Here is a 24,919-nt window from a genome sequence, read left to right as displayed (position 1 = left end):
CACAAAGCAGGCCTTGGTAAATTTAAGAAAATTGAAATCATATCAAGCACCTTTTCCAAACACAACACTATGAGATTAGGAATAAACTACAAGAAAAAAACAAAGTTAAAAACACAAACACGTGGAGGCTAAACAATATGCTACTAAACAACCAATGGATCACTGAAGAAATCAAAGAGGAAATAAAAAAATACCTAGAGACAAATGAAAATGAAGGCACAAAGATCCAAAACCTATGGGATACAGCAAAAGCGGTTCTAAGAGGGAAGTTTATAGCAATAAAATCTTACATCAGGAAACAAGAAAAATCTCAAATAAATGACCTAACCTTACACCTGAAGCAATGAGAGAAAGAAGAAACAAAACCTAAAGTTAGTAGAAGTAAAGAAATCATAAACATCAGAGGAGAAATAAATGAAATAGAGACAAAGAAAACAACAACAAAGATCAATGAAACTAAAAGATGGTTCTTTGAAAAGATAAACAAAATGATAAACCTTTAGCAAGACTCATCAAGAAAAAAAAGGGAGAGGACTCAAATCAGTAAAATTAGAAATGAAAAAGGAAAAATTACAACCGACACCACAGAAATAAAAAGTATCATAAAAAACTACAAGCAACTGTATGCAAATAAAATGGACAACCTGGAAGAAATGGACAAATTCTTACAAAGGTACAAGCTCCCAAGACTGAACCAGGAAGAAATAGAAAATATGAAGAGACCAATCACAAGTAATGAAATTGAAACTGTGATTTAAAAACTCCCAAAAACAAAAGTCCAGGACCTGATGGCTTCACAGGTAAATTCTATCAAATATTTAGAGAAGAGCTAACAACTAGCCTTCCGAAACCGTTCCAAAAAATTGTAGAGGAAGGAACACTCCCATACTCATTCTGTGAGGCCACCATCACCCTGATTACAAAACCAAAGATACCACAAAAAAAGAAATTACAGGCCAATATCACTGATGAACATAGATGCAAAAATCCTCAACAAAATACTAGCAATCTGAAACCAACAATACATTTAAAAGATCATACACCATGATCAAGTGGGATTTATCCCAGGGATGGAAGGATTTTTCAATATCTGCAAATCAATCAGTGTGATACACCACTGTAACAAATTGAAGAATAAAAACCATATGATCATCTCAACTGATGCAGAAAAGGCTTCTGACAAAATTCAACACCCAGTTATGATAAAAACTCTCCAGAAAGTGGGCATAAAGGGAACATACCTTAACATAATAAAGGCCATATATGACAAACCCACAGCTAACATCATAGTCAACGGTGAAAATCTGAAAACATTTCCTCTAAGATCAGGAACAAGACAAGGATGTCCACTCTTGTCACTATTATTCAACAGTTTTGGAAGTCCTAGCCATGGCAAACAGAGAAGAAAAAGAAATAAAAGGAATCCAAATTGGAAAAGAAGTTAAACTGTCACTATTTGCAGATGACATATTATACATAGAAAATCCTAAAGATGCTCCGAGAAAACTACTATAGCTCATCAATGAATCTGGTAAAGTTGCAGGTTACAAAATTAATACACATAGCTTCCGGGAAGATGGCAGAAGAGTAAGACACAGAGATCACCTTCCTCCCCACACATACACCAGAAATACATCTACACGTGGAACAACTCCTACAGAACACCTACTGAATGCTGGCAGAAGACCTCAGACCTCCCAAAAGGCAAGAAACCCCCCACGTACCTGGGTAGGGCAAAAGAAAAAACAATAAACAGAGACAAAAGAATAGGGACAGGACCTGCACCAGTGGGAGGGAGCTGTGAAGGAGGAAAGGTTTCTACACAGTAGAAGCCCCTTCGCAGGCGGCAAAGGGGGGAAGCTTCGGAGACCTGGAGGAGAGCATACCAACAGGGGTGTGGAGCGCAAAGCGGAGAGATTCCCACACAGAGGATCAGGGCCGACTGGCACTCACCCGCTCGAGAGGCTTGTCTGCTCACCTGCCGGGGCGGGCGGGGCAGGGAGTTGAGGCTCGGGCTTCGGTCAGAGCGCCGGGAGAGGACTAGGGTTGGCGGTGTGAACACAGCCTACAAGGGGATGGTGCACCACGGCTAGCCGGGAGGGAGTCTGGGGGAAAGTCTGGACCTGCCGAAGAGGCAAGAGACTTTTTCTTCCCTCTTTGTTTCCTGGTGCGCAAGGAGAGGGGATTAAGAGCGCCGCTTAAAGGAGCTCCAGAGACGGGCACGAGCCGCAGCTAAAAGGGCAGACCCAAGACGGGCATAAGATGCTAAGGCTGTTGCTGCTGCCACCAAGAAGCCTGTGTGCGAGCACAGGTCACTATCCCCACCCGCTTCTGGGGAGCCTGCGCAGCCCACCACTGCCAGGGTCCCGGAATCCAGAGAAAACTCCCCCAGGAGAAAGCATGGCGCGCTTCAGGCTGGTGCAACAACACGTCAGCCTCCGCCACCGCAGGCTCGCCCCGCACTCCGCGCCCCTCCCTCCCCCCGGCCTGAGTGAGCCAGAGCCCCCGAATCAACGGCTCCTTTAACCCCGTCCTGTCTGAGCGAAGACCAGACGCCCTCCGGCGACCTACATGCAGAGGCGGGGCCAAATCCAAAGCTGAGCCACTGGAAGCTGTGAGAATAAGAGAAAAGGGAAATCTCTCCCAGCAGCCTCAGAAGCAGCGGATTAAAGCTCCACAATCAACTTGATGTACCCTGCATCTGTGGAATACATGAATAGACAACGAATCATCCCAAATTGAGGAGGTGGACTTTGAGAGCAAGATTTATGATTTTTTTCCCCTTTTCCTCTTTTTGTGAGTGTGTATGTGTATGCTTCTGTGTGAGATTTTGTCTGTATAGCTTTGCTTCCACCATTTGTCCTAGGGTTCTACCCGTCCGTTTTTGTTTGTTTGTTTTGTTTTGTTTTCTTAATATTTTTTTATTTTAATAACTTTATTGTATTTTATCTTATTTTATTTTATCTTCGTTCTTTCTTTATTTTTCACCTTCCTTCCCTCCTTCCTTCCTCCTCTCTCGCTCCCTCCCTCCCTCCCTCCCTCCCTCCCTTCTTCCTTCCTTTCTTTCTTTCTTTCTTCTTCTACTAATTCTTTTTTTCTACTTTTTCTCCCTTTTATTCTGAGCCATGTGGATGAAAGTCTCTTGGTGGTGGAGTCAGGAGTCAGTGCTGTGCCTCTGAGGTGGGAGAGCCAACTTCAGGACACTGGTCCACAGAAGACCTCCCAGCTCCACATAATATCAAACGGTAAAAATCTCCCAGAGATCTCCATCTCAAACACCAGCACCCAGCTTCACTCAACGACCAGCAAGCTACAGTGCTGGACATCCTATGCCAAACAACTAGCAAGACAGGAACACAACCCCACACATTAGCAGAGAGGCTGCCTAAAATCATAATAGGTCCACAGACACCCCAATACACACCACCAGATGTGGACCTGCCCACCAGAAAGACAAGATCCAGCCTCATCCACCAGAACATAGGCACTAGTCCGCTCCACCAGGAAGCCTCCACAACCCACTGAACCAACGTCAGCCACTAGACAGACACCAAAAACAACGGGAACTACAAACCTTCAACCTGCAAAAAGGAGACCCCAAACACAGTAAGATAAGCAAAATGAGAAAACAGAAAAACACACAGCAGATGAAGGAGCAAATAAAAACCCACCAGACCTAATGAATGAAGAGGAAATAGACAGTCTACCTGAAAAAGAATTCAGAATAATGATAGTAAAGATGATCCAAAATCTTGGAAATAGAATGGACAAAATGAAGAAACATTTAACAAGGGCCTAGAAGAACTAAAGATGAAACAAACAACGATGAACAACACAATAAATGAAATTAAAAATACTCTAGATGGGATCAATAGCAGAATAACTGAGGCAGAAGAACGGATAAGCGACCTGGAAGATAAAATAGTGGAAATAACTACTGCAGAGCAGAATAAAGAAAAAAGAATGAAAAGAACTGAAGACAGTCTCAGACACCTCTGGGACTATATTAATCACACCAACATTCAAATTATAGGGGTTCCAGAAGAAGAGAAAAAGAAAGGGACTGAGAAAATATCTGAAGAGATTATAGTTGAAAACTTCCCTAATATGGGAGAGGATATAGTTAACCAGGTCCAGGAAGCACAGAGAGTCCCATACAGGATAAGTCCAAGGAGAAACACTCCAAGACACATATTAATCAAACTGTCAAAAATTAAATACAAAGAAAACATATTAAAAGCAGCAAGCGAAAAAACGACAAATAACACACAAGGGAATCCCCATAAGGTTAACAGCTGATCTTTCAGCAGAAACTCTGCAAGCCAAAAGGGAGTGGCAGGACATATTTAAGAGATGAAGGAGAAAAACCTGCAACCAAGATTACTCTACCCAGCAAGGATCTCATTCAGATTTGATGGAGAAATTAAAACCTTTACAGACAAGCAAAACCTGAGAGAGTTCAGCACCACCAAACCAGCTTTACAACAACTGCTAAAGGAACTTCTCTAGGCAAGAAACACAAGAGAAGGAAAAGACCTACAATAACGAACCAAAAACAATTAAGAAAAGGGAATAGGAACATACATATTGATAATTACCTTAAATGTAAATGGACTAAATGCTCCCACCAAAAGACGCAGATTGGCTGAATGGATACAAAAACAAGACCCGTATATTTGCTGTCTACAAGAGACCCACTTCAGACCTAGAGACACATACAGACTGAAAGTAAGGGGATGGAAAAAGATATTTCATGCAAATGGAAACCAAAAGAAAGCTGGAGTAGCAATTCTCATATTAGACAAAATAGACTTTAAAATAATGACTATTAGAAGAGACAAAGAAGGACACTACATAATGATCAAGGGATAGATCCAAGAAGAAGATATAACAATTGTAAATATTTATGCACCCAACATAGAAGCACCTCAATACATAAGGCAAATACTAACAGCCATAAAAGGGGAAATCCACAGTAACACATTCATAGTAGGGGACTTTAACACCCCACTTTCACCAATGCACAGATCATCCAAAATGAAAATAAATAAGGAAACACAAGCTTTAAATGATACATTAAACAAGATGGACTTCATTGATATTTATAGGACATTCCATCCAAAAACAACAGAATACACATTTTTCTCAAGTGCTCATGCAACATTCTCCAGGATAGATCATATCTTGGGTCACAAGTCAAGCCTTGGTAAATTTAAGAAAATTGAAATCATATCAAGTATCTTTTCCAACCACAACGCTATGAGACTAGATATCAATTACAGGAAAAGATCTGTAAAAAATACAAGCACATGGAGGCTAAACAATACACTACTTAATAACGTAGTGATCACTGAAGAAATCAAAGAGGAAATTTTAAAATACTTAGAAATAAATGACAATGGAGACACGACGACCCAAAATCTATGGGATGCAGCAAAAGCAGTTCTAAGAGGGAAGTTTATAGCAATACAATCCTAACTTAAGAAACAGGAAACATCTCAAATAAACAACCTAACCTTGCACCTAAAGCAATTAGAGAAAGAAGAACAAAAAAACCCCAAAGTTAGCAGAATAAATGAAATCATAAAAATCAGATCAGAAATAAATGAAAAGGAAATGAAGGAAATGAGAGCAAAGATCAATAAAACTAAAAGCTGGTATTTTGAGAAGATAAACAAAATTGATAAACCATTAGCTAGACTCATCAAGAAAAAAGGGAGAAGACTCAAATCAGTAGAATTAGAAATGAAAAAGGAGAAGTAACAACTGAAACTGCAGAAATACAGAAGATCATGAGAGATTACTACAAGCAACTCTATGCCAATAAAATGGACAACCTGGAAGAAATGGACAAATTCTTAGAAATGCACAACCTGCCAAGACTGAATCAGGAAGAAATAGAAAATATGAACAGACCAGTCACAAGCACTGAAATTGAAACTGTGATTTAAAATCTTCCAACAAACAAAAGACCAGGACCAGATGGCTTCACAGGCAAATTGTATCAAACATTTAGAGAAGAACTAACACCTATTCTTCTCAAACTCTTACAGAATATAGCAGAGGGAGGAACACTCCCATACTCATTCTACGAGGTCACCAGCACGTTGATACCGAAACCAGACAAGGAAGTCACAAAGAAAGAAAACTACAGGCCAGTATCACTGATGAACATAGATGCAAAAATCCTCAACAAAATACTAGCAAACAGAATCCAACAGCGCATTAAAAGGATCATACACCATGATCAAGTGGGGTTTATTCCAGGAATGCAAGGTTTCTTCAATATACACAAAACAATCAATGTGATAAACCATATTAACAAATTGAAGGAGAAAAACCATATGTTCATCTCAATAGATGCAGAGAAAGCTTTCGACAAAATTCAACACCCATTTATGATAAAAACCCTGCAGAAAGTAGGCATAGAGGGAACTATCCTCAACATAATAAAGGCCATATATCACAAACCCACAGCCAACATTGTCCTCAATGGTGAAATACTGAAAGCATTTCCACTACGATCAGGAACAAGAGAAGGTTGCCCACTCTCACCACTCTTATTCAACATATATTTGGAAGTTTTAGCCACAGCAATCAGAGAAGAAAAGGAAATAAAAGGAATCCAAATTAGAAAAGAAGAAGTAAAGCTGTCACTGTTTGCAGATGACATGGTACTATACATAGAGAATCCTAAAGATGCTACCAGAAAACTGCTAGAGCTAATGAATGAATATGGTAAAGTAGCAGGATATAAAATTAATGCACAGAAATCTCTGGCATTCCTATACTCTAATGATGAAAAATCTGAAAGTGAAATCAAGAAAACACTCCCATTTACCATTGCAACAAAAAGAATACAATATCTAGGAATAAACCTACCTAAGGAGACAAAAGACCTGTATGCAGTAAATTATAAGACACTAATGAAAGAAATTAAAGATGATACAAATAGATGGAGAGATATACCATGTTCTTGGATTGGAAGAATCAACATTGTGAAAATGACTCTACTACCCAAAGCAATCTACAGATTCAATGCAATCCCTATCAAACTACCACTGGTATTTTTCACAGAACTAGAACAAAAAATTTCACAATTTGGGGGCTTCCCTGGTGGCACAGTCGTTGAGAGTCCGCCTGCCAATGCAGGGGACATGGGTTCGTAGCCCAGTCCAGGAAGATCCCACATGCCGCGGAGCGGCTAGGCCCATGAGCCATGGCTGCTGAGCCTGCGTGTCCAGAGCCTGTGCTCCGCAACGGGAGAGGCCACAACGGTGAGAGGCCCACGTACCACAAAAAAAAAAAAAAAAAAAAATTTCAATATTTGTATGGAAACACAAAAGACCCCGAATAGCAAAAGCAATCTTGAGAACGAAAAAAGGAGCTGGAGGAATTCAGGCGCCCTGACTTCAGACTATACTACAAAGCTACACTAATCAAGACAGTATGTTACTGGCACAAAAAAAGAAAGATAGATCAATGGAACAGGATAGAAAGCCCAGAGATAAACCCACACACATATGGTCACCTTATCTTTGATAAAGGAGGCAGGAATGTACAGTGGAGAAAGGACAGCCTCTTCAATAAGTGGTGCTGGGAAAACTGGACAGGTACATGTAAAAGTATGAGATTAGATCACTCCTTAACACCATACACAAAAATAAGCTCAAAATAGATTAAAGACCTAAATGTAAGGCCAGAAACTATCAAACTCTTAGAGGAAAACATAGGCAGAACACTCTATGACATAAATCACAGCAAGATCCTTTCTGACCCACCTCCCAGAGAAATGGAAATAAAAACAAAAATAAACAAATGGGACCTAATGAAACTTCAAAGCTTTTGCACAGCAAAGGAAACCATAAACGAGACCAAAAGGCAACCCTCAGAATGGGAGAAAATATTTGCAAATGAAGCAACTGACAAAGGATTAATCTCCAAAGTTTACAAGCAGCTCATGCAGCTCAATAACAAAAAAACAAACAACCCAATCCAAAAATGGGCAGAAGATCTAAATAGACATTTCTCCAAAGAAGATATACAGACTGCCAACAAACCCATGAAAGAATGCTCAACTTCATTAATCATTAGAGAATTGCAAATCAAAATTACAATGAGATATCATCTCACACCAGTCTGAATGGCCATCAACAAAAAATCTAGAAACAATAAATGCTGGAGAGGGTGTGGAGAAAAGGGAACACTCTTGCACTGTTGGTGGGAATGTAAATTGATACAGCCACTGTGGAGAACAGTATGGAGTTTCCTTAAAAAACTACAAATAGAACTACCATATGACCCAGCAATCCCACTACTGGGCATATACCCTGAGGAAACCATAATTCAAAAAGAGTCATGTACCAAAATGTTCATTGCAGCTCTATTTACCATAGCCCGGAGATGGAAACAATGTAAGTGTCCATCATCGGATGAATGGATAAAGAAGATGTGGCGCATATATACAACAGAATATTACTGGGCCATAAAAAGAAACGAAATTGAGCTATTTGTAATGAGGTGGATGGACCTAGAGTCTGTCATACAGAGTGAAGTAAGTCAGAAAGAAAAAGACAAATACCATATGCTAACACATATATATGGAATTTAAGAAAAAAAATGTCATGAAGAACCTAGGGGTAAGACAGGAATAAAGACACAGACCTACTAGAGAATGGACTTGAGGATATGGGGAGGGGGAAGGGTAAGCTGTGACAGGGCGAGAGAGAGGCATGGACATATATACACTACCAAACGTAAGGTAGATAGCTAGTGGGAAGCAGCCGCATAGCACAGAGAGATCATCTCGGTGCTTTGTGACCGCCTGGAGGGGGGGGATAGGGAGGGTGGGAGGGAGGGAGATAGATGCAAGAGGGAAGAGATATGGGAACATATGTATATGTATAACTGATTCACTTTGTTATAAAGCAGAAACTAACACACCATTGTAAAGCAATTATATTCCAATAAAGATGTAAAAAAAAAAATTAATACACAGAAATGTTGCATTCCTATACACTAACAACGAAAGATCAGAAAAAGAAACTCAAGAAACAATCCCATTTACCATCATATCAAAAAGAATAAAATACCAAAGAATAAAGCTACCTAAGGGAGACAAAAGACCTGTATTCAGAAAACTAGAACAATATAAGATGCTGGTGAAAGAAATCGAAGATGACACAAACAGATGGAAAGATATACCATGTTCTTGGATTGGAAGAATCAACACTTTCAAAATGACTATACTACCCAAGGCAATCTACAGATTCAATGCAATCCCTACCAAATTACCAATGGCATTTTTCACAGAACTAGAACAAAAAATCTTAAAATTTGTATGGAGAAATGAAAGACCCCAAAAAGCCAAAGCAATCTTGAGAAAGAAAAATGGAGCTGGAGGAATCAGGCTCCTTAACTTCAGACTATACTACAAAGCTATAGTCATCAAAACAGTATGGTACTGGCAGAAAAATAGAAATATAGATCAGTGGAACAGGACAGAACACCAAGAAACAAACCCCTGCACCTATGGTCAATTAATCTACAACAAAGGAGGCAAGACTGTACAATGGAGGAAAGACAGTCTCTTCAATAAATGGTGCTAGGAAAACTGGACAGCCACATGTAAAAAAATGAAATTAGAACATTCTTTAACACCATACACACAAATAAACTCTAAATGGCTTAAAGACCTAAATGTGAGACTGGAGATTATAAAACTCTTAGAGGAGAACATAGGCAGAACACTCTCTAACATAAATCGCAGCAATATCTTTTTCAATCCATCTCCCAGAATAATGGAAATAAAAATAAACAAATGGGACCTAATTAAACCCAAAAGCTTTTGTACAGCAAAGGAAATCATAAACAAAACAAAAAGAAAACCCACATAACGGGAGAAAATATTTGCAAATGATGTGACTGACAAGGGATTAGTCTTCAAAATTTACAAACAGGTCATGCAGCTTAATATCATCAAAACAAACAACCCAATCAAAAAATGGGCAGAAGACCTAAATAGACATTTCTCTGAAGAAGACATACAGATGGCCCAGAAGCACATGAAAAGATTTTCAACATCACTAATTATTAGAGGAATGCAAATCAAAACTACGAGATATCCCCTCACATCAGTCAAAACGGCTATCTTCAAAAAATTCACAAACAACAAATGCTGGAGAGGATGTGGAGAAAAGGGAACCCTCCTATACTGTTGGTGGGAATGTAAATTGGTATAACCACTATGGAGAACAGTAAGGAGGTTCCTTAAAAAACTAAAAATAGAGCTACCATATGATCCTGCAATCCCACTCCTGGGCAAATATATGGAGAAAAATATGGTTCTAAAGGATACACGCACCCCAATGTTCATTGAAGCACTGTTTACAATAGCCAAGACATGGAAGCAGCCTAAATGTCCATTGACAGAGGAATGGATAAAGAAGATATGGTACATATATACAATGAAATATTATTCAGCCATTAAAAACAATGAAACAATTCCCTTTGCAGCAACATGGATGGACCTAGGGATTGTCATACTGAGTAAAGTAAGTCAGGCAGAGAAAGCGAGATATCTTATATCGGTTATATGCAGAATCTAAAAAGAAATGATACAAACTTATCTTATTTACAACACAGACTCACAGACTTAGAGAAGAACTTTTGGTTACCAGTTGGGAAGGTTAGGGGGAAGGGATAGTTAGGGAGTGTGGGATTGACATGTACACACTGCTATATTTAAAATGGATAACAACAAGGACTTACTGTATAACACAGGGAACTCTGCTCAGTATTATGTAACAACCTAAATGGGAAAAGAATTTGAAAAAGAATAGATACATGTATATGTATCACTGAAAAAAAAATGTTGACAATAATGATAATGGCTTAAGGCTATATATATATATATATATATATATATATATATATATATATATGCAAACCTGGGACTAAAATACCAGAGATTAATCCATAAAGAAATTTTATTGAGCAATTTTAAGAAACGTTGTTTTCATACACAAATTATACATGACACACCTATGTTTCTTTTGTCATTAGTTTCAAAAGCACAATTGCTTAAAAAGACAACACATATACCTGCACACACATACACACATCACTACTTTTCCAGGATGCTAGCACTAATGTTTCTAAGACAGTTTTCTCTTTTTTTCTCTACTTTAACTGAACACAAAATCTGACCCTAGCCACAGTGGCCCAAAATGACCTGGAAAATTAAGTTTATTTTTTCTGGCAATGACAATCTGTGCTTGGAAATATAAAACTGTTATTCTGAATAAATTTCAAAGTTCCAAAGTACTAAGATTACTTTACTGAAACAGGACAAAATGAGCTGTTACTGGTAGGGAAAGGGATTGTTATCCCAGAAAGAACAGTGTGCTCTCCAGCCCTTGCACTACCACTTCTGTTTTGTAAAATAAATAATTCCGGTCTCTTTATTTTACTTTGTGTCCTGTGGTAATAAATATCTCCTGAAGCTAAAATCCTATTACAAGTGCTCATTTTGTCACCATTTAAAAAAAAAAGAAGTCAGTTCTACTTTTGCAAAATAAGTGATTTTGCCACTGATTTGTTGAGGTTGTTCTGACTTCTGTGTATGTCTTCTAGCAAAAACAGCAAAAAAGAAAGTTATTCATTGCTTTTTTTCTAAAAAGAGGAGTCCATATGTCTCTGAAATAGGTGGACATTCAAGGGCGGAAGAGATATAGAATTATTACTTTGCTGATCTATAAATGTTGTTTTAGTTTTAAACTGTGGCAATAAAATCCCAAACACAGAACTATACTATCATTACAGGTACATTCTGCTTTCAGAATGCTACATGAAAATTCTAGCAAAGCTACTGCTTATCGGAGGTCAGAGACAGGTAGGAGTCAGCTCAGTCTAGAGAGTACATTTACAGATATGATCTAAGTACATATAGAAGTAAGCTGTGGAGTCTAGCAGCAAAGGGGATTAAGTATGGTCTTGCCGTCCAGCCCATGGACCTGTTTTACATTTTCTGCCAGTTGGGGAAATGGGAACCTGAAACATGTTTTATGCTCAATCAGAAATTGTGATAAAAAGCAAAAAGATTAGGGAGTGATAGTCAAAAGATTATCTTATTCTTTCTTCCCTAAGATGAGACTGGGCAGGGAGTGGGGGGCATGATTTAACAATCTTCGCTTTCTAATCAGGCAATGGACTCTCTAACTAGAGCTTATTATCATCAGCATTCTTCTCCACACTTTTCCTTTGGTGGCCATCATCTCCCCCTGCCCCCCCACACACACATTTACTTTTTCTTGCAACTCTTTCTACTGCTACCTATTTTACTATTAGTTGTACAGTGTAGTACAGCCACTTTCATTTCCTTTATCACATATCTTTCATGTATTTCATCAACCATCCCATTTCCATATCATACAGCAAAAGTACAGAAAGAAATAAAGAGGAAAGACTCCCCTTCCCTTCCCTTCCTTGATTTCTACACTAACCTTCCTTGACTACACACAGAAAAAAAGGAAACACAGCAGGGCCTTCTCTAGAAAGAATAGCCAGCATAAAAACTAACATAAAAAGTTAACAAAAGAACAAGAAAAAAAAAGCCTTTGAAAGACCTCTCTGTCACTGTACACTGATCTACCCACCTCATGTCTTTTTCTATCCAATAAAGAACTGTAGCACAATTTCCAAGCCATTATGAAACACAAAGATTTGTTTTATCTGAATAATGAAATGGTTGTAATCTGAAGTACTCCTATTACTATTATAAGCTATATATCTATCTAACATGATTGTGTATAGAATGATGTATGCAAGCTGACTAAATAGATATACTGGCTGATCACTAGACAATTTAACCAGTTATATTACGGACAATCTAGAGGAATCAAATATAGGTAAGAAGTTATGGAAAACAACTGACATGCTCAGACTTAGCTTTAATAGGCTGTGGGATGCATGTACATATTTTTGGTTGCTTTATCATCAAGTACCCAAAACAGTGTCTGGCACATTATAGGCACTTGATAAATATTTGTTGTACAAATGTATCTAACTTAGGTCTGAAAAAGTGCAAAGCTGCACTTTATACTCTAAACATTTAGCAGGCCAAGGGCTACTATCAGCTCACTTGTCCAGGACCTTAGGCAACTAAGCTGCTCCTGGCCTCCTCACCTCTCTGCACTATATGGACAGCTGCCTGCCATTCAAGCTTTAAGAATATAACCATATTTATAAAATGCTTGGTTTTAGCGTTTTTAAACTATTTACTTAAACATTAAAAAAAAACAAACGCATTCTTCAAGTCATAAAAACTCTGTTAAAATAAATACATACTCTTTCACGCATTTAAAACACTTATGTTGTTAAACATTCTGTAACCTGGCCAGTTTCTTTTCACCAGTAAGCTTTTGTTCTCTAGGCCCAGAATGCCCTATTCCCTGTCTGTCTCTAGAAATATTTAGCTTTCGGGGGCCAATTCCAGTTCTATCTCCTGCATAAAGATCCTCCCTTGACCATCCTAATACTCAGGGATTCCTCTCCCCACCTTCTCCATTTTCAGAGAAGATACTATCTTATGTGACATTTAAATCAAACACTATCTTTTAGAGGGTTTTTTTTTTTTTCATGTCATTATATATCTGCTTCCTGACAGATGACTGGTATCTGAGTATGGGTATTGTTTCTTGCAGATTGTTTTGTTTTGTTTCTTTTAATCTCTACCACACAGGCTAGTACACGGAAGTAACTGAGTTGAGGGAGAGATAGGACACTCCATGTCTTCAAACACATCTAGGCACCATTTCTCAGGTAGGCATAGCAGAGCTGAGTTCCCTCCGTGCTTACTCTCTCATACTTAAAAGGTGAAGCAAATTAAATGCAATGGTTTAAAAGGTCTTTTCTAGTAACTGGACTTCCCTTCCAGTTACTGCTAGATTGCCATTTACATAAATCTAAAGAACATGCAGTAGAAGTAAGCATCAAGTTAAATCAATGGCATGATCAATGTTAACAGGCAGCCCAAAACAACATGCACAAAGGATAAAAGCATATCTGAGAGCTGACTGCAATTTTTAATTAAAAACTAACGACTGGTGATTAATTAAGAGCTGACTATAGATTTACTTTAAAAACTGAATGATTAATGACAGTTAAGGTTTGAGGTTTTAATTCATAATTTGTCAATCAGTTTCAAAGAGATATATTTTTAATTATGCTGTTAGCAATGTATGCATTGCCAAACTAAACATGGGAGAAATGCTTTTGCCTGAGGACGGCTATAAATTAACGGGGAGGAAAGTAGCATAGCAACGGTGAAAAAGAATTGATTGTTACCAGATTAAATGAGTTGATATCTATGTAAGGCCTTAAAACACGGTAAAATAAGAATTAAGGTGAAACTGAAATAGACCCTTATAGAGAGACACACTTAAAATTTTTGCATCATAAAAAGTTACAAACTAATTATAATTTCTGTAGTGGTTTACTACTAATTATTTGTTTTGCAAATATAGAATAAATATCACTTAAAATTTTAAACAGATCCATTAATGTCAGTTGATTTTTTTTTAATTAGTTTTTGTTTGTTTGTTTGTTTTCTGAAAAGCTGCTAGAAAAATATCTAAATATAGTATTTGGCCATTGCTGGAGCCCTCTTTTCACAAGAGGTCCACAAACACCTGGTCAAATACCATGCCAGAATTATATATCTGTCTTCTCTCACAGGCTGAACATTCTTTGCACTGAATTGAATTCTACAGTTTTGACCATTACAATTATCCCCTTCCTTACCCCACCAATTCACTGCAGATCCTCTGACTAAAATAAATATAAAACCTCTGAATTCATTCTCCCATGTTTTAGAATTATCTGTTAAAATGCTCCTAATGTTGTGCTGTAATAACATAATATCATACCTTTTGGATTTCTTCAGGTAATGCATGCCTGGGAATGTGACGATCCATAATTTCTCAAGATATACTGAGGGAGCTCTGAAGTAAAATAATCTAAAAACATTGATGGTGATAGTCAGAATTAAAACAATGTGAAGAAAATTCAAATTAAAAGAAATAAGTTCCTAGGAGTATTTGGGGATCAATGGTGATAACTGTTTCAACAGATGTTTGTTTCATCAACTCAAAGTTAAAAGGTACAAATGGGTTTTTTTCAGTTAGTTATGAGGCCAATAGAACAGGAAAGACCTCGAGAGAGACTACTGAATTAGAAATAATACTTTCTCTCTTTGGAACTTTAGAGTCTAATTGTAACTTCTGTCGTGGTTTACTACTAGTTATTTGCTTTGCAAATACAGAATAAGGATAACAAACTTTTAAACGGATCGATTTATTTCATTTAAAAGAAAGTGGTTTTTTCTGAAAAGCTGCTAGAAAAAATATCTAAATAGAGTATTTTAGTTCAGCAGATAAGAAAAGCAATTGTGACATGAATGCTGGTTTAAATGATGAAGTGCAGAAAAAGATATTTACAGTTATCAGGTTAAGTATGATATGCAGGCACTGAACAGAAGAGTCATCAAAGCATGAGAAGCCAAGTGCCAATTTTACCACAGATGGACATTTACATAATTTTTATGCAGATGTTTTACTTTTAGTAGATTTTCATTTGCGAATGAAACAATTCAATACAAAACTCTATCACTACTTTCATAAAACCACGCAAGATGAATGAAGGGGCACTTTGGGTTCTTTTTTTTAAATCCTTCCCAAATGTGGAGAAAGAATAGACAGTCCAGTTTCAGGACTGAGAGATATGTATATATAGAAAGAGAGAGAGAGAGAGACAGAGGAGTAGTGAAGGGGGACAGCAGAGTAAGATGATACAGGCACAATTCCATAGCAGGAAAGAAGGCCTGAGGGCCAGGAGTTGTAGACAAGGAACAAATCTAGAAGTTCAGGGAAAAAAATGTCTTATCTTTCTCATGGGAGTAGGGAATTAGTGAAGGCTACCTGAGGTGGTTTACTTTTGATCAGGACAAGATTTTGACAAAGAGAGACTGAAGAGGCATAGTACTCTATCAGAGACAGTAACCCCAGCAACATAGCAAGGTGCCAGGAAAATCGTAGTTGACAAAAATTCCTGTAGAGGCAGTATTTTTTTTAATTGTGCGAGTATTGGTGGAAGAGAGGATTTCCCATCCCCTGTGGTAGCACAGAGCTCCACATTTTAACGAGCTGCTGTTTAAAACAAATAGCTAATGGGCTGTCTTCTGACATCAACATAATGTGTTTCTGCGTGCGGGGATGGGGGGTAAAGTTAACTGATGTAGTTAACATAGGCCCACATGGCCAAGTACATAATCATCTGATGTTTGGCAGACTGTCATGGTGATGTGGCAAGAGCTCATTCCTCACAGAAAGCTCATTATTCTCATTTCTGCCATTTTACAATGGGCTCACCATCAGTAAAATAAGATGGCATCATCTTAATTAAACTCTACTGGGAGCAGAATTTTTCCTAAAATTACCAACTAAATCTCATTTTTAAATTTCACGCATAAATTCATTTGAGAGCATGGATCTAGAGACACTATAAACAAGGTATAGTGGAACAGTATCATTATTCTAAATCTATTCCAATTTTGTGGCCTTATTATACCGAGTGGGAAAAATTGGTAGGTCTGATTATTGAGGAAAAATTAGAAACAAAATATCCTGCCAATCCAGAAAATCTCTCCATGATGCAGAGAGAAAACAATTTTATTACTGAATAAGCATTTAACTAGACTGTGATGCACAGCACAGCTAATCTGCTAATGAGATTACAAAGACAGAAGGAAATCCCACTCCTTTTAATACAGCCAAACAGATACACTCCATTACATACAATGTTCTCAAGATAAATGATAACTTGTCCTCAACACAGCTTGCTGTACTCTTTCATAGTTTGTTTTCAATTCAACTGGTAATTGAAGTAGCCACCTGTGCTAGCTAAGAGCGTTTGTTCTAAGGAATACATATCTCTATGACAAAGCAGGTGGTTACTAGAAGTAGGAAACTCTCAAGGTAATATGGAGATAGGGGCCTTATCTTCCTTGATGTTTACATTTTAAAGAAATGGCTCCCAGGTGCTCCAGAAGAACATTCTGGGTCTTTAAAATATGTGCATACATATTAAAGGAATAGAGGAAGCCCTCACAAATAAGAGGTTTCCCAAGAAAGGGAGGCGAGAGGTCTCTTTCCCTTTAGGCAAGAGGGAAATTTTAAAATTTGCTCTTGCATTGTTTTACATTTTTTATCAAAAGAGACCCTTTTATTCTCTCACATTACACACTTTGTAGACTGCCCTTAGGAGGTGAGGTGATAACCGGCAGCAGCCGCGTAGGTATTTGTGAACCACCTCTCTGACAGGATCACGAGGCAGATGTCAAAAATACAGACACGTCCCCGACTGCTCACTTCCGATTCCCTTCCTGACACCAGTGTCACGTTGGGCCATTAACTCACGTTCAGCTCTCAGGCCCTTCCCTAAAGAACTATTCCCTTGGTGTGAATCACCCACAGATGAGTAGGTCAGGGTCAGGTGAAGCGGAAGTTCACGTCCTAAGACTTTTCTAAAGAGGCGGGATTTTCCAAACAGAAACCAACTGCAAGTCCAGCCAAAACGGCTGCAAGCGTTTTGAAATCTGTCCCTTTCTAACCCCGTTCCATCGGGACCTGCGGTGGCAGGAAGAGGAGAAGGAGGAGGAGGAGGGTGCGGGGTGAGGCCGAGCCGCGCACTCTCGGGGAGAAGAGGGCGTCGGGCCCGGCGGGCTTGCGGAGACACTACAGGGGCTGCAGCTGGGGTCAGAGTCTAGGCGCCGGGCCCATCCACTAGGCGCGAGACCACGGCTCGGCTTTCCGGCCCTCTCCCCGGGGGCCAGCACGCCTCCGCTCCGGAACTGCGCCCGGGGACCGGGTCATCCCAGGGCTCAAGGAAACCTTCCATTGTCTCTCACCTGGACTTCAATTCTGCCGGGTGCGAAACGGCTTTCCCGGTCTCCCAGGACACAGTGCTGTACGTCGGCCTGACGTCAGAGCGCGATGACGTCACGCCCACGCCGCTCCCCAACGCAGAAGCGGGACTCCCGGGCTCCGCCCGGGGTCCCAAGTGCTGCGCGGAGGCGGGAAATCTCGCGGCGGGGCTCGGAGAAAGGGCTGGGGGCTGTGAGAGGGAAGCAATGGGTGAGAAGGGCGAGGCAGGGGAGGGCGGGCTGGAGTGGGGGAGGGAGACGTTCCCAGCCTTGCGGCGGGTTGGAGAGACGCTGGCTGAGGTGGAGGCCAAAGTCCGCCTACCTCTCACGTCAGGCTCCAGAGTCCTTGTGGCTGACGCAGCAATTATTGGTCTTGAGTGGAAAGAAGAGAGATGCCTGTAGAGGTCATGGGTGTAAAGGGAAGCTCTGGTCTCAGTCATTGCAGGGAGGGCAAGTTAATTGGGAAGGTGTTAGTAAAATTTTCATACTAGTCCAAAAGTAGTCAAGATGAAAGTCTTAGTTCAAAAGATATCTTGAGACCCGCTAGTCCACAATTTATAGAAGGCTGCCCACCCTTACACGTGACTTACTTTCCTTTCTTCGTTCAAAAGAAAGTGTTTATGGATGACCTACTACGTAATAAGCAACTGCATACCAGGCTGGGGTGATGCTCAGTGACTGAATCCATGCAGGGAACTCGTTCATAGTCCAGATCTCTCCTTTGAGGATTTTATGAGGTCCGAAATGCAGCTCTTCCAAGAAATAGAACATTCGCAGCTTGCTAGCCGGGTAAGAGACTTACTACTATTGAATGAAATAAGGTTGAGTAAATACAAAGAAAATACAAAATACACTTAACCTGATTGATATTTTTGCCCCAACGTCTACCAGTGACTTTCTGTTTCCACTCCCTAAAAGAGAGCATCTTTCTTCATTTGGAAAAGATAAGCAATAATTAGAGGATGGAAGAGAGGGTTAAGGGAAGCAGAGGACAGCCAAAGAAGTGGTCAAGTACAGCATGTTTATGAGAAATGCAAAGAACTTTCAGAGCTGTTCATCCTCAGCATGTTTCTTTGAGGGACAATGAAGTAGGATTGTTCTCATTTTGTAACAATGGGGGTTTAGGTTAGGGGGTTTAGCATCCAGATCCATGGAGTGCTTTATCTAGAACAGGAATTGCACACCTAAAGCAAGATCACTCTTCTGAGGCTAGTTTGGCTATTGTATGATTATTAGCATTAATAATATTTATTGAGTACTTTGTATATATGATAAGGAAACACTTTAAGGATGGGAGAAGATCCAGCTGCAAGGCTGTAATTCATTGTGTGGTCTCATTTCACCTGTGCTTATTCATCTCTACAGTGACATTGAGACCGATTTTCCTTCCACTGTAAATGTCCCTTAGACCTTCACACTGTCCAATAAGATAGGCACATGTGACTACTTAATTTGGTTAAAATGAAATAAAATTTCAAATTCCATTCCTTTATTGCACTGGCCACATTTCAAGTCCTCAGTAGGCACATGTTACTACCACATGAGACAGCACATATATAGAACATTTTCATCATCAAAGAAAGTTCTCCTGAACACTGGTAGACCCAGTAAGAATTTACAGGATAAACAGAGAGGATAAATTGTGAAGAACAGACCTTGTTAAAAGAGTAGCAGTGAAAAGTTGTATTCCTGAACACCACAGACCCACCCCTACCCTCACTCCATATAAGGAACCAGCTCGCCCCCCACACCCCCTCCACCCCACCCCTGCAGGGAGCAAGCAAGAGAACCTGTTGTTTTCGCTCCCTAGTGCTGCAGCAGGATTCCCCACAAAGCCTTGCCTGGAAGGAAAAAAAAAAAAAGGTAAAGATGAAGAGTTGTAACAGGGTTTTACAAAACAGGTTTTTAAAAAAGTTAAAAAAAAAAAAAAAGTAATCCAAAAAGCCTCTTCCCATTGTTGGTGTGTGTCTTTTCTTGACTCTTTCTTGGTCTCAGTCTCTCCCTTTACCTCTCCAGGTTTTTTTTCCTTGTCCCTTTTGTTTTTCCAGTCCTTTTCCCCACCCCATTACGGGCCATACTGGAACTGAAGCAGAATTTAAAGCATTTCCATCATTGGACATACTGAATAAAGTTTTGTTTTATCCTCTTCTTAAATTTTAAACTAGGTAAGTTTCACTTTTTATTGTGACTGTTAAAAATATTTTTAAAATAATCAGTGAGAACCAAATTGAGTTCCTTTTAACCCCTTCTGTGACCCTTTATTATTATTTTTCTCCTGTGGGTCAATGACCCCTGAGAGGGGAGGGAAAAAAATACTCCCTAGTTTTGGAAGTAGAGTCTCTGTAAAGTGATAAACTAGGGCTTTCCACATGGTCCGCACACCTTTGTGTTGTAGCATTAACATTTGTGAGAACACAGTGTCTATGCTTCTGTTATGAATTTGAATTTACCTAAGATATTTATCCAGCAAGGCACTGTCATTCATCCCATTCATTGTGGTAAGTAATATTATGCCCCCTCCTCTCCTCTCCCTGTGCCCACATGAAAAGCATTTGGGAGAATAGGTACTTTGTCTGCAAGTCTGATACAAAGACCGGGAAGTCTACCCAAGATTGCTTATTTTAAAGTGAGCTCAAAACTGTACAAAGGGAGCATGACAAAATTACAGTTAGCCCAACTTTATTTTTATCCTGTGAATCAGAACACAGTACAACACAACACTGAGATCCTCAAGAGTTTGAAAAAAATCGTTGCAGACGGGCTTCCCAGATTGGAAGCAACAATGGCTTTTCACTGCTATTTCTGGGTTCCAGCCAATGCAAGTGCAGAATTTTTTAAAAGCTAACATTTACTGGGCTCTTTCCTGGCATTTCATACACAATGTCTCATTTATGGAGAATCTTTCCAAACATAACTCAGTCAGATCCTATTTATTGTTTACTCTCACTCAAATGATGGAAGTGGCCAAGGGCATGACCCAACACTTGAGCACTAAAGTATACTTGGACCGAATATGAGTGTAAGCAGAAGCACCTGGGACTCCTGTATTGGGTTAGCTGACTCTGCCAGCCAGCCAGTATCCACGGGACCTCAGCCTGCTATGGATGTCACATGTAAATACCCAAGAAGTATTTAATTCTGGAAATGTAACTTTGTGTTATACTTACTTTTTTCATAACTTTTCCCATACAGCATCATTAAAGAAAAAAAGCTACAAGTGACCACCTGCTTTTTGTACTTACCACATTTTATTCCCACCAAAATGTGGATAGGATTTTCTTTTCTGTTTTTTTTTTAACTGCTAATCAATAGTTCGACTCCTTTGTAAAACTGCTTTGTCTATTTTGAACCCCAAATAACTCTGGTCTAGAGGTGGCTTGAACACAAAATACTACTTGTGGGTTTAGACTCTGTATATTTTTGAATCCATCACATGTGCAGTGTAAACTAGAGTACCTAATAAAATGAAGGTCACAATGTTTAAATAGAGCTTCTGTCTAGGAGTTCAAATGTTTTGTCATCTGTGCAGAAATAAATTGTGTACTGAACTCTTTTTAGCCCTAAGAATATGATTATTGAACAAAATTTCCAATAAGACAAGTTAGGCCTTAAAGCAATAAAACATCTACTTTCAAATATTAAAAGTCAAGCTCAACAGTGAAACTTTTGATGATCATAAATGTATTCTTTTGTGGCCTGTTCACTATTGGTAAGAGCTTTACCCAAAAATGTACTGTGTGCCAAATACAGTTTAATATTTGTCAAACGAATATGTTTATTTTTAATTGAGATATAACTGACATATAACATTATATTAGTTCCAGGTATCCAAAAGAATGATTCAATGTTTGTTTATATTGTAAAATAATCACAAGTCTAGTTAACATCCATCACCACACATAGATACAAATTTTTTTTTCTTGTGATGAGAGCTTTTAAGATCTACTCTCTTAGCATCTTTCAAATATACAATACAGTCACGATGCTGAACATTACATCCCTAGGACTTATTTTCATGAATATATTTAAAAACACAAAAGAATAAACCTCTAAGGTAGTGACTTAAAACTCTTGTAATGCATTTGATGCTCAAAAATATGGCACTGAGGGCTTCCCTGGTGGCGCAGTGGTTGAGAGTCCGCCTGCCGATGCAGGGGACACGGGTTCGTGCCCTGGTGTGGGAGGATCCCACATGCAGCGGAGCGGCTGGGCCCGTGAGCCATGGCCACTGAGCCTGCGCGTCCGGAGCCTGTTGCTCCGCAACGGGAGAGGCCACAACAGTGAGAGGCCCGCGTACCGCAAAAAAAAAAAAAAAAAAAAAAAATATGGCACTGATAGTTCTTTAAACCTTAGCATCCAATATCTAGCCTATAACAAATGTTAATGAATTCAAAGACCGAACATAGACAACTGCCTTATGCATTTAAAAAACAACGTTTTTGCTTGCTTGTTTAATGAAATTATTACTTGTTTCTGAGATTTTCATAAGATTCTAATGAAGCACCTAAGAGCCTAACATGTTTGATACGTGACTGGCAGAAGTGATTTCATTCTACTTTTATAGAGATGAAGTTCATGATTCTGCACCTATAATTTTAGGTAGCTATGGAATTTATAAGAATCGAATTAGGGCAATTTTCCTGTCATTTTGTTATATCTCTATTAATAGAATATTTTAATACCATTAAATAAGGAGTTGTGAATCATCTTAAAGAGATTTTCTTATGAACTAAAATCAAACATTATTATCAGACCTATCAAACATTTGAATTTTTTTTTTTTTTTTTTTGGCTGCACCATGCAGGATCTTAGTTCCCGGAACCTGTGCCCTGTGCAGTGGAAGCGCAGAGTCCTAACCACTGGACCATCAGGGAAGTCCCTATCAAACAGGTGAAAAAATATTAAAGTAATGATAGTAGCCCTGGTTTGCAATGGTGTAGAGCAACTAGCACTCTTAAACACTGCTTTTAGGGTGAAAAAATTAATGTATTTTAATACATTATGTTTTAAACACCTTGAAATGTTCAAAACTATTATAGTGGACACCTGATTTCCCCTTCTTCCTTTTGTTCAGGAATCCAGACCTCATCACCCTCCCCTCCCCTCCCTCCACCCCTAAGCACACATGAATCAGCCCAACTCCAGGAATGAGCTCTGATTAGGTCAATTCTACTGGCCACTTCCCCTTTACCAGTTATTTAAATCAGGAATGGGCCTATGACCCAATTCTCCAAGAGAAGGCTGCTGGAAGCTTCTGGGAGAGTTCTTTGTTATTAGCACATATATTTAGTGTTCATTACAGTCTTGTTTATAATGTTTAAAAATCTGAAATACCAAAATGAAATAAATTGACTTATCAAACAAGAAGATTGTGAAGCTGTTTAAAATGATGATGTAGTTTATTGGTGATGAATGTCCCAGTGAATTCTATTCTTCTTTTCTATGAAAAAAAAGCAAGTTACAAATAGTGTTATAAATTTTTAAAACGTATTCCACACAGCATTCTAAATATACATTTTGTTAATTATTACTATCAATGTATATTCTGTTAGAATATCAAGGTACCTCACAGAATCAGCAGAAGAGCTAAATAACCAAGCTTCAAGAAAGCAGGAAACAGGACTGCTTTGAGAACTCTGGAACTCTAAGAAGTCATGGAAAGTCTCAGCCCTTTGAATCTACCACTTACTGAAAGTTGGTTCCTTTCTCTTTTACAGTGTCTGCATGTGGCAGGGCAGTGGTGGCTGACAGTCCAGTTTTGACACCAAGAGGAAAAGGGGCTTCTATTCCCAACCTCCAGTTAGAAAAATGCCAGGAAATGACTGTTTAGCACACCTTGAGTTACACACCGGTTCCTTGACCAAATCACTGAAGCCAGGAGGAGACAGGTACCTGCCTCCTGACTCCTGACCAATTGTGGTGACCAGGGAGGCAAGGCCACACATGATGACACCTCCCTTTCTAATTACATGTCTAGAAGAGTAAGGCAGAAGCAGAATCCGAGAAGGGGCAGTTCTGTCCCAGAAGACAGGAAGAGTGCTAGGCAGATAAAATAAACGTTCCTACATACACAAGTGAGAATCTGAGTTAGCTGGGAGAACATTTTAAAATTAAACAGCGAATCTTGCTATCTTTCCACATGTGGTAAATTGAGAGGTGAACATGTGTCTTCTGAAAGAGCTCTCTGGGAGTTTATGATAGGTATCCTAACCCCGGAGAAGCCCCTCTTATATAATGGTGTGTTACTTGTGTAACAAGTGTGTGTGTAACTAGGCACCGCAGGCCCAAGGGTAATAATAGGGAAATAAATAAATGCATAGATCCACCAAATCAAACTTTAAATAAATAAGTTAATGTGGAATTTTGAGGGCTTAGACGACTGGAGTGGTCTTGTGTGTTAAACTGTCTTGGTGTTAATATTTTTGTTTTTCTCTCCAAACTTGATTTATCTACAAATCAACAAATATTTGAATTATATAAACAGATATCTGAGTGAAAAAAACATTTTTCCCGCACATGATCTTGAGAAGGAACTTGGATTATGGCGTCCTGTGAAGTCACTTTTTTTTATTTTAAATGTCCTTGGGACTCTCGAGTCAACATGTAATAGAGGGCTCTCCAGTTACTACGTCATTAAAATCAGGCTCCTCTTCTTTTAAAATAAAACACTGGCAAGAACGCTTCTAGAAGGAATGACAGTTTTCACAGCATCACAACTCTGTTACTAATTCTTGCGCAGAGTGCACAAAATTTGCGTCCCAAAGCCACCGTCCTTGCTCTGATTCCTCCCTGTGATAGCATGTCACACGAACCGCACCTGTGTGCCCTGACTCTTAATGTAAAGCTTTCGTTGGAAAGTTTCCCCGGAACGACTGCTTATTGATAGAGCAGCTCTGGTTCCCAGTTCGTTTAATACATCCTGTCTGAGCGGGTTTTATT

At 39.1% G+C, this 24,919-nt stretch overlaps 1 protein-coding gene and 2 long non-coding RNA genes across 4 annotated transcripts in view; 2 read left to right on the top strand and 1 right to left on the bottom strand.

Annotated features, from left to right (window-relative positions):
* The window catches only part of LEKR1 (leucine, glutamate and lysine rich 1), a 270,909-nt gene extending 252,822 nt beyond the window's left edge, over nucleotides 1-18,087 (bottom strand). Inside the window, exons 1-3 of the mRNA XM_032630652.1 lie at nucleotides 17,966-18,087; nucleotides 14,928-15,017; nucleotides 10,771-10,810 (exon numbers count right to left, since the gene is read on the bottom strand). Coding sequence (XP_032486543.1) covers nucleotides 10,771-10,810; nucleotides 14,928-14,953 — 66 coding nt within the window. The 5' untranslated portion in view covers nucleotides 14,954-15,017; nucleotides 17,966-18,087. The remainder of the gene's footprint in view (nucleotides 1-10,770; nucleotides 10,811-14,927; nucleotides 15,018-17,965) is intronic.
* LOC116753153 lies at nucleotides 1,576-2,024 on the top strand. The gene is made up of 3 exons (XR_004349695.1): nucleotides 1,576-1,587; nucleotides 1,810-1,814; nucleotides 1,861-2,024. It is a non-coding gene; the product is annotated as an uncharacterized LOC116753153 (long non-coding RNA).
* A 20-nt stretch (nucleotides 18,088-18,107) lies between the features above and the next one.
* Nucleotides 18,108-23,359, top strand: LOC116753151. 2 transcript variants are annotated; one of them, XR_004349693.1, is made up of 4 exons: nucleotides 18,108-18,191; nucleotides 18,592-18,769; nucleotides 20,029-20,145; nucleotides 22,785-23,359. It is a non-coding gene; the product is annotated as an uncharacterized LOC116753151 (long non-coding RNA). The 2 variants fall into 2 exon arrangements; XR_004349692.1 differs by having other exon boundaries at nucleotides 19,997-20,145.
* The last annotated feature ends 1,560 nt before the right edge of the window (nucleotides 23,360-24,919 follow it).

The sequence above is a fragment of the Phocoena sinus genome, chromosome 4 (genome assembly GCF_008692025.1).
Source record: "Phocoena sinus isolate mPhoSin1 chromosome 4, mPhoSin1.pri, whole genome shotgun sequence".
In the NCBI taxonomy this organism is placed as follows: Eukaryota; Metazoa; Chordata; class Mammalia; order Artiodactyla; family Phocoenidae; genus Phocoena; species Phocoena sinus.
Note: the sequence above shows the minus strand (reverse complement) of the source record. Positions and strands in the feature narration are given on the sequence as shown.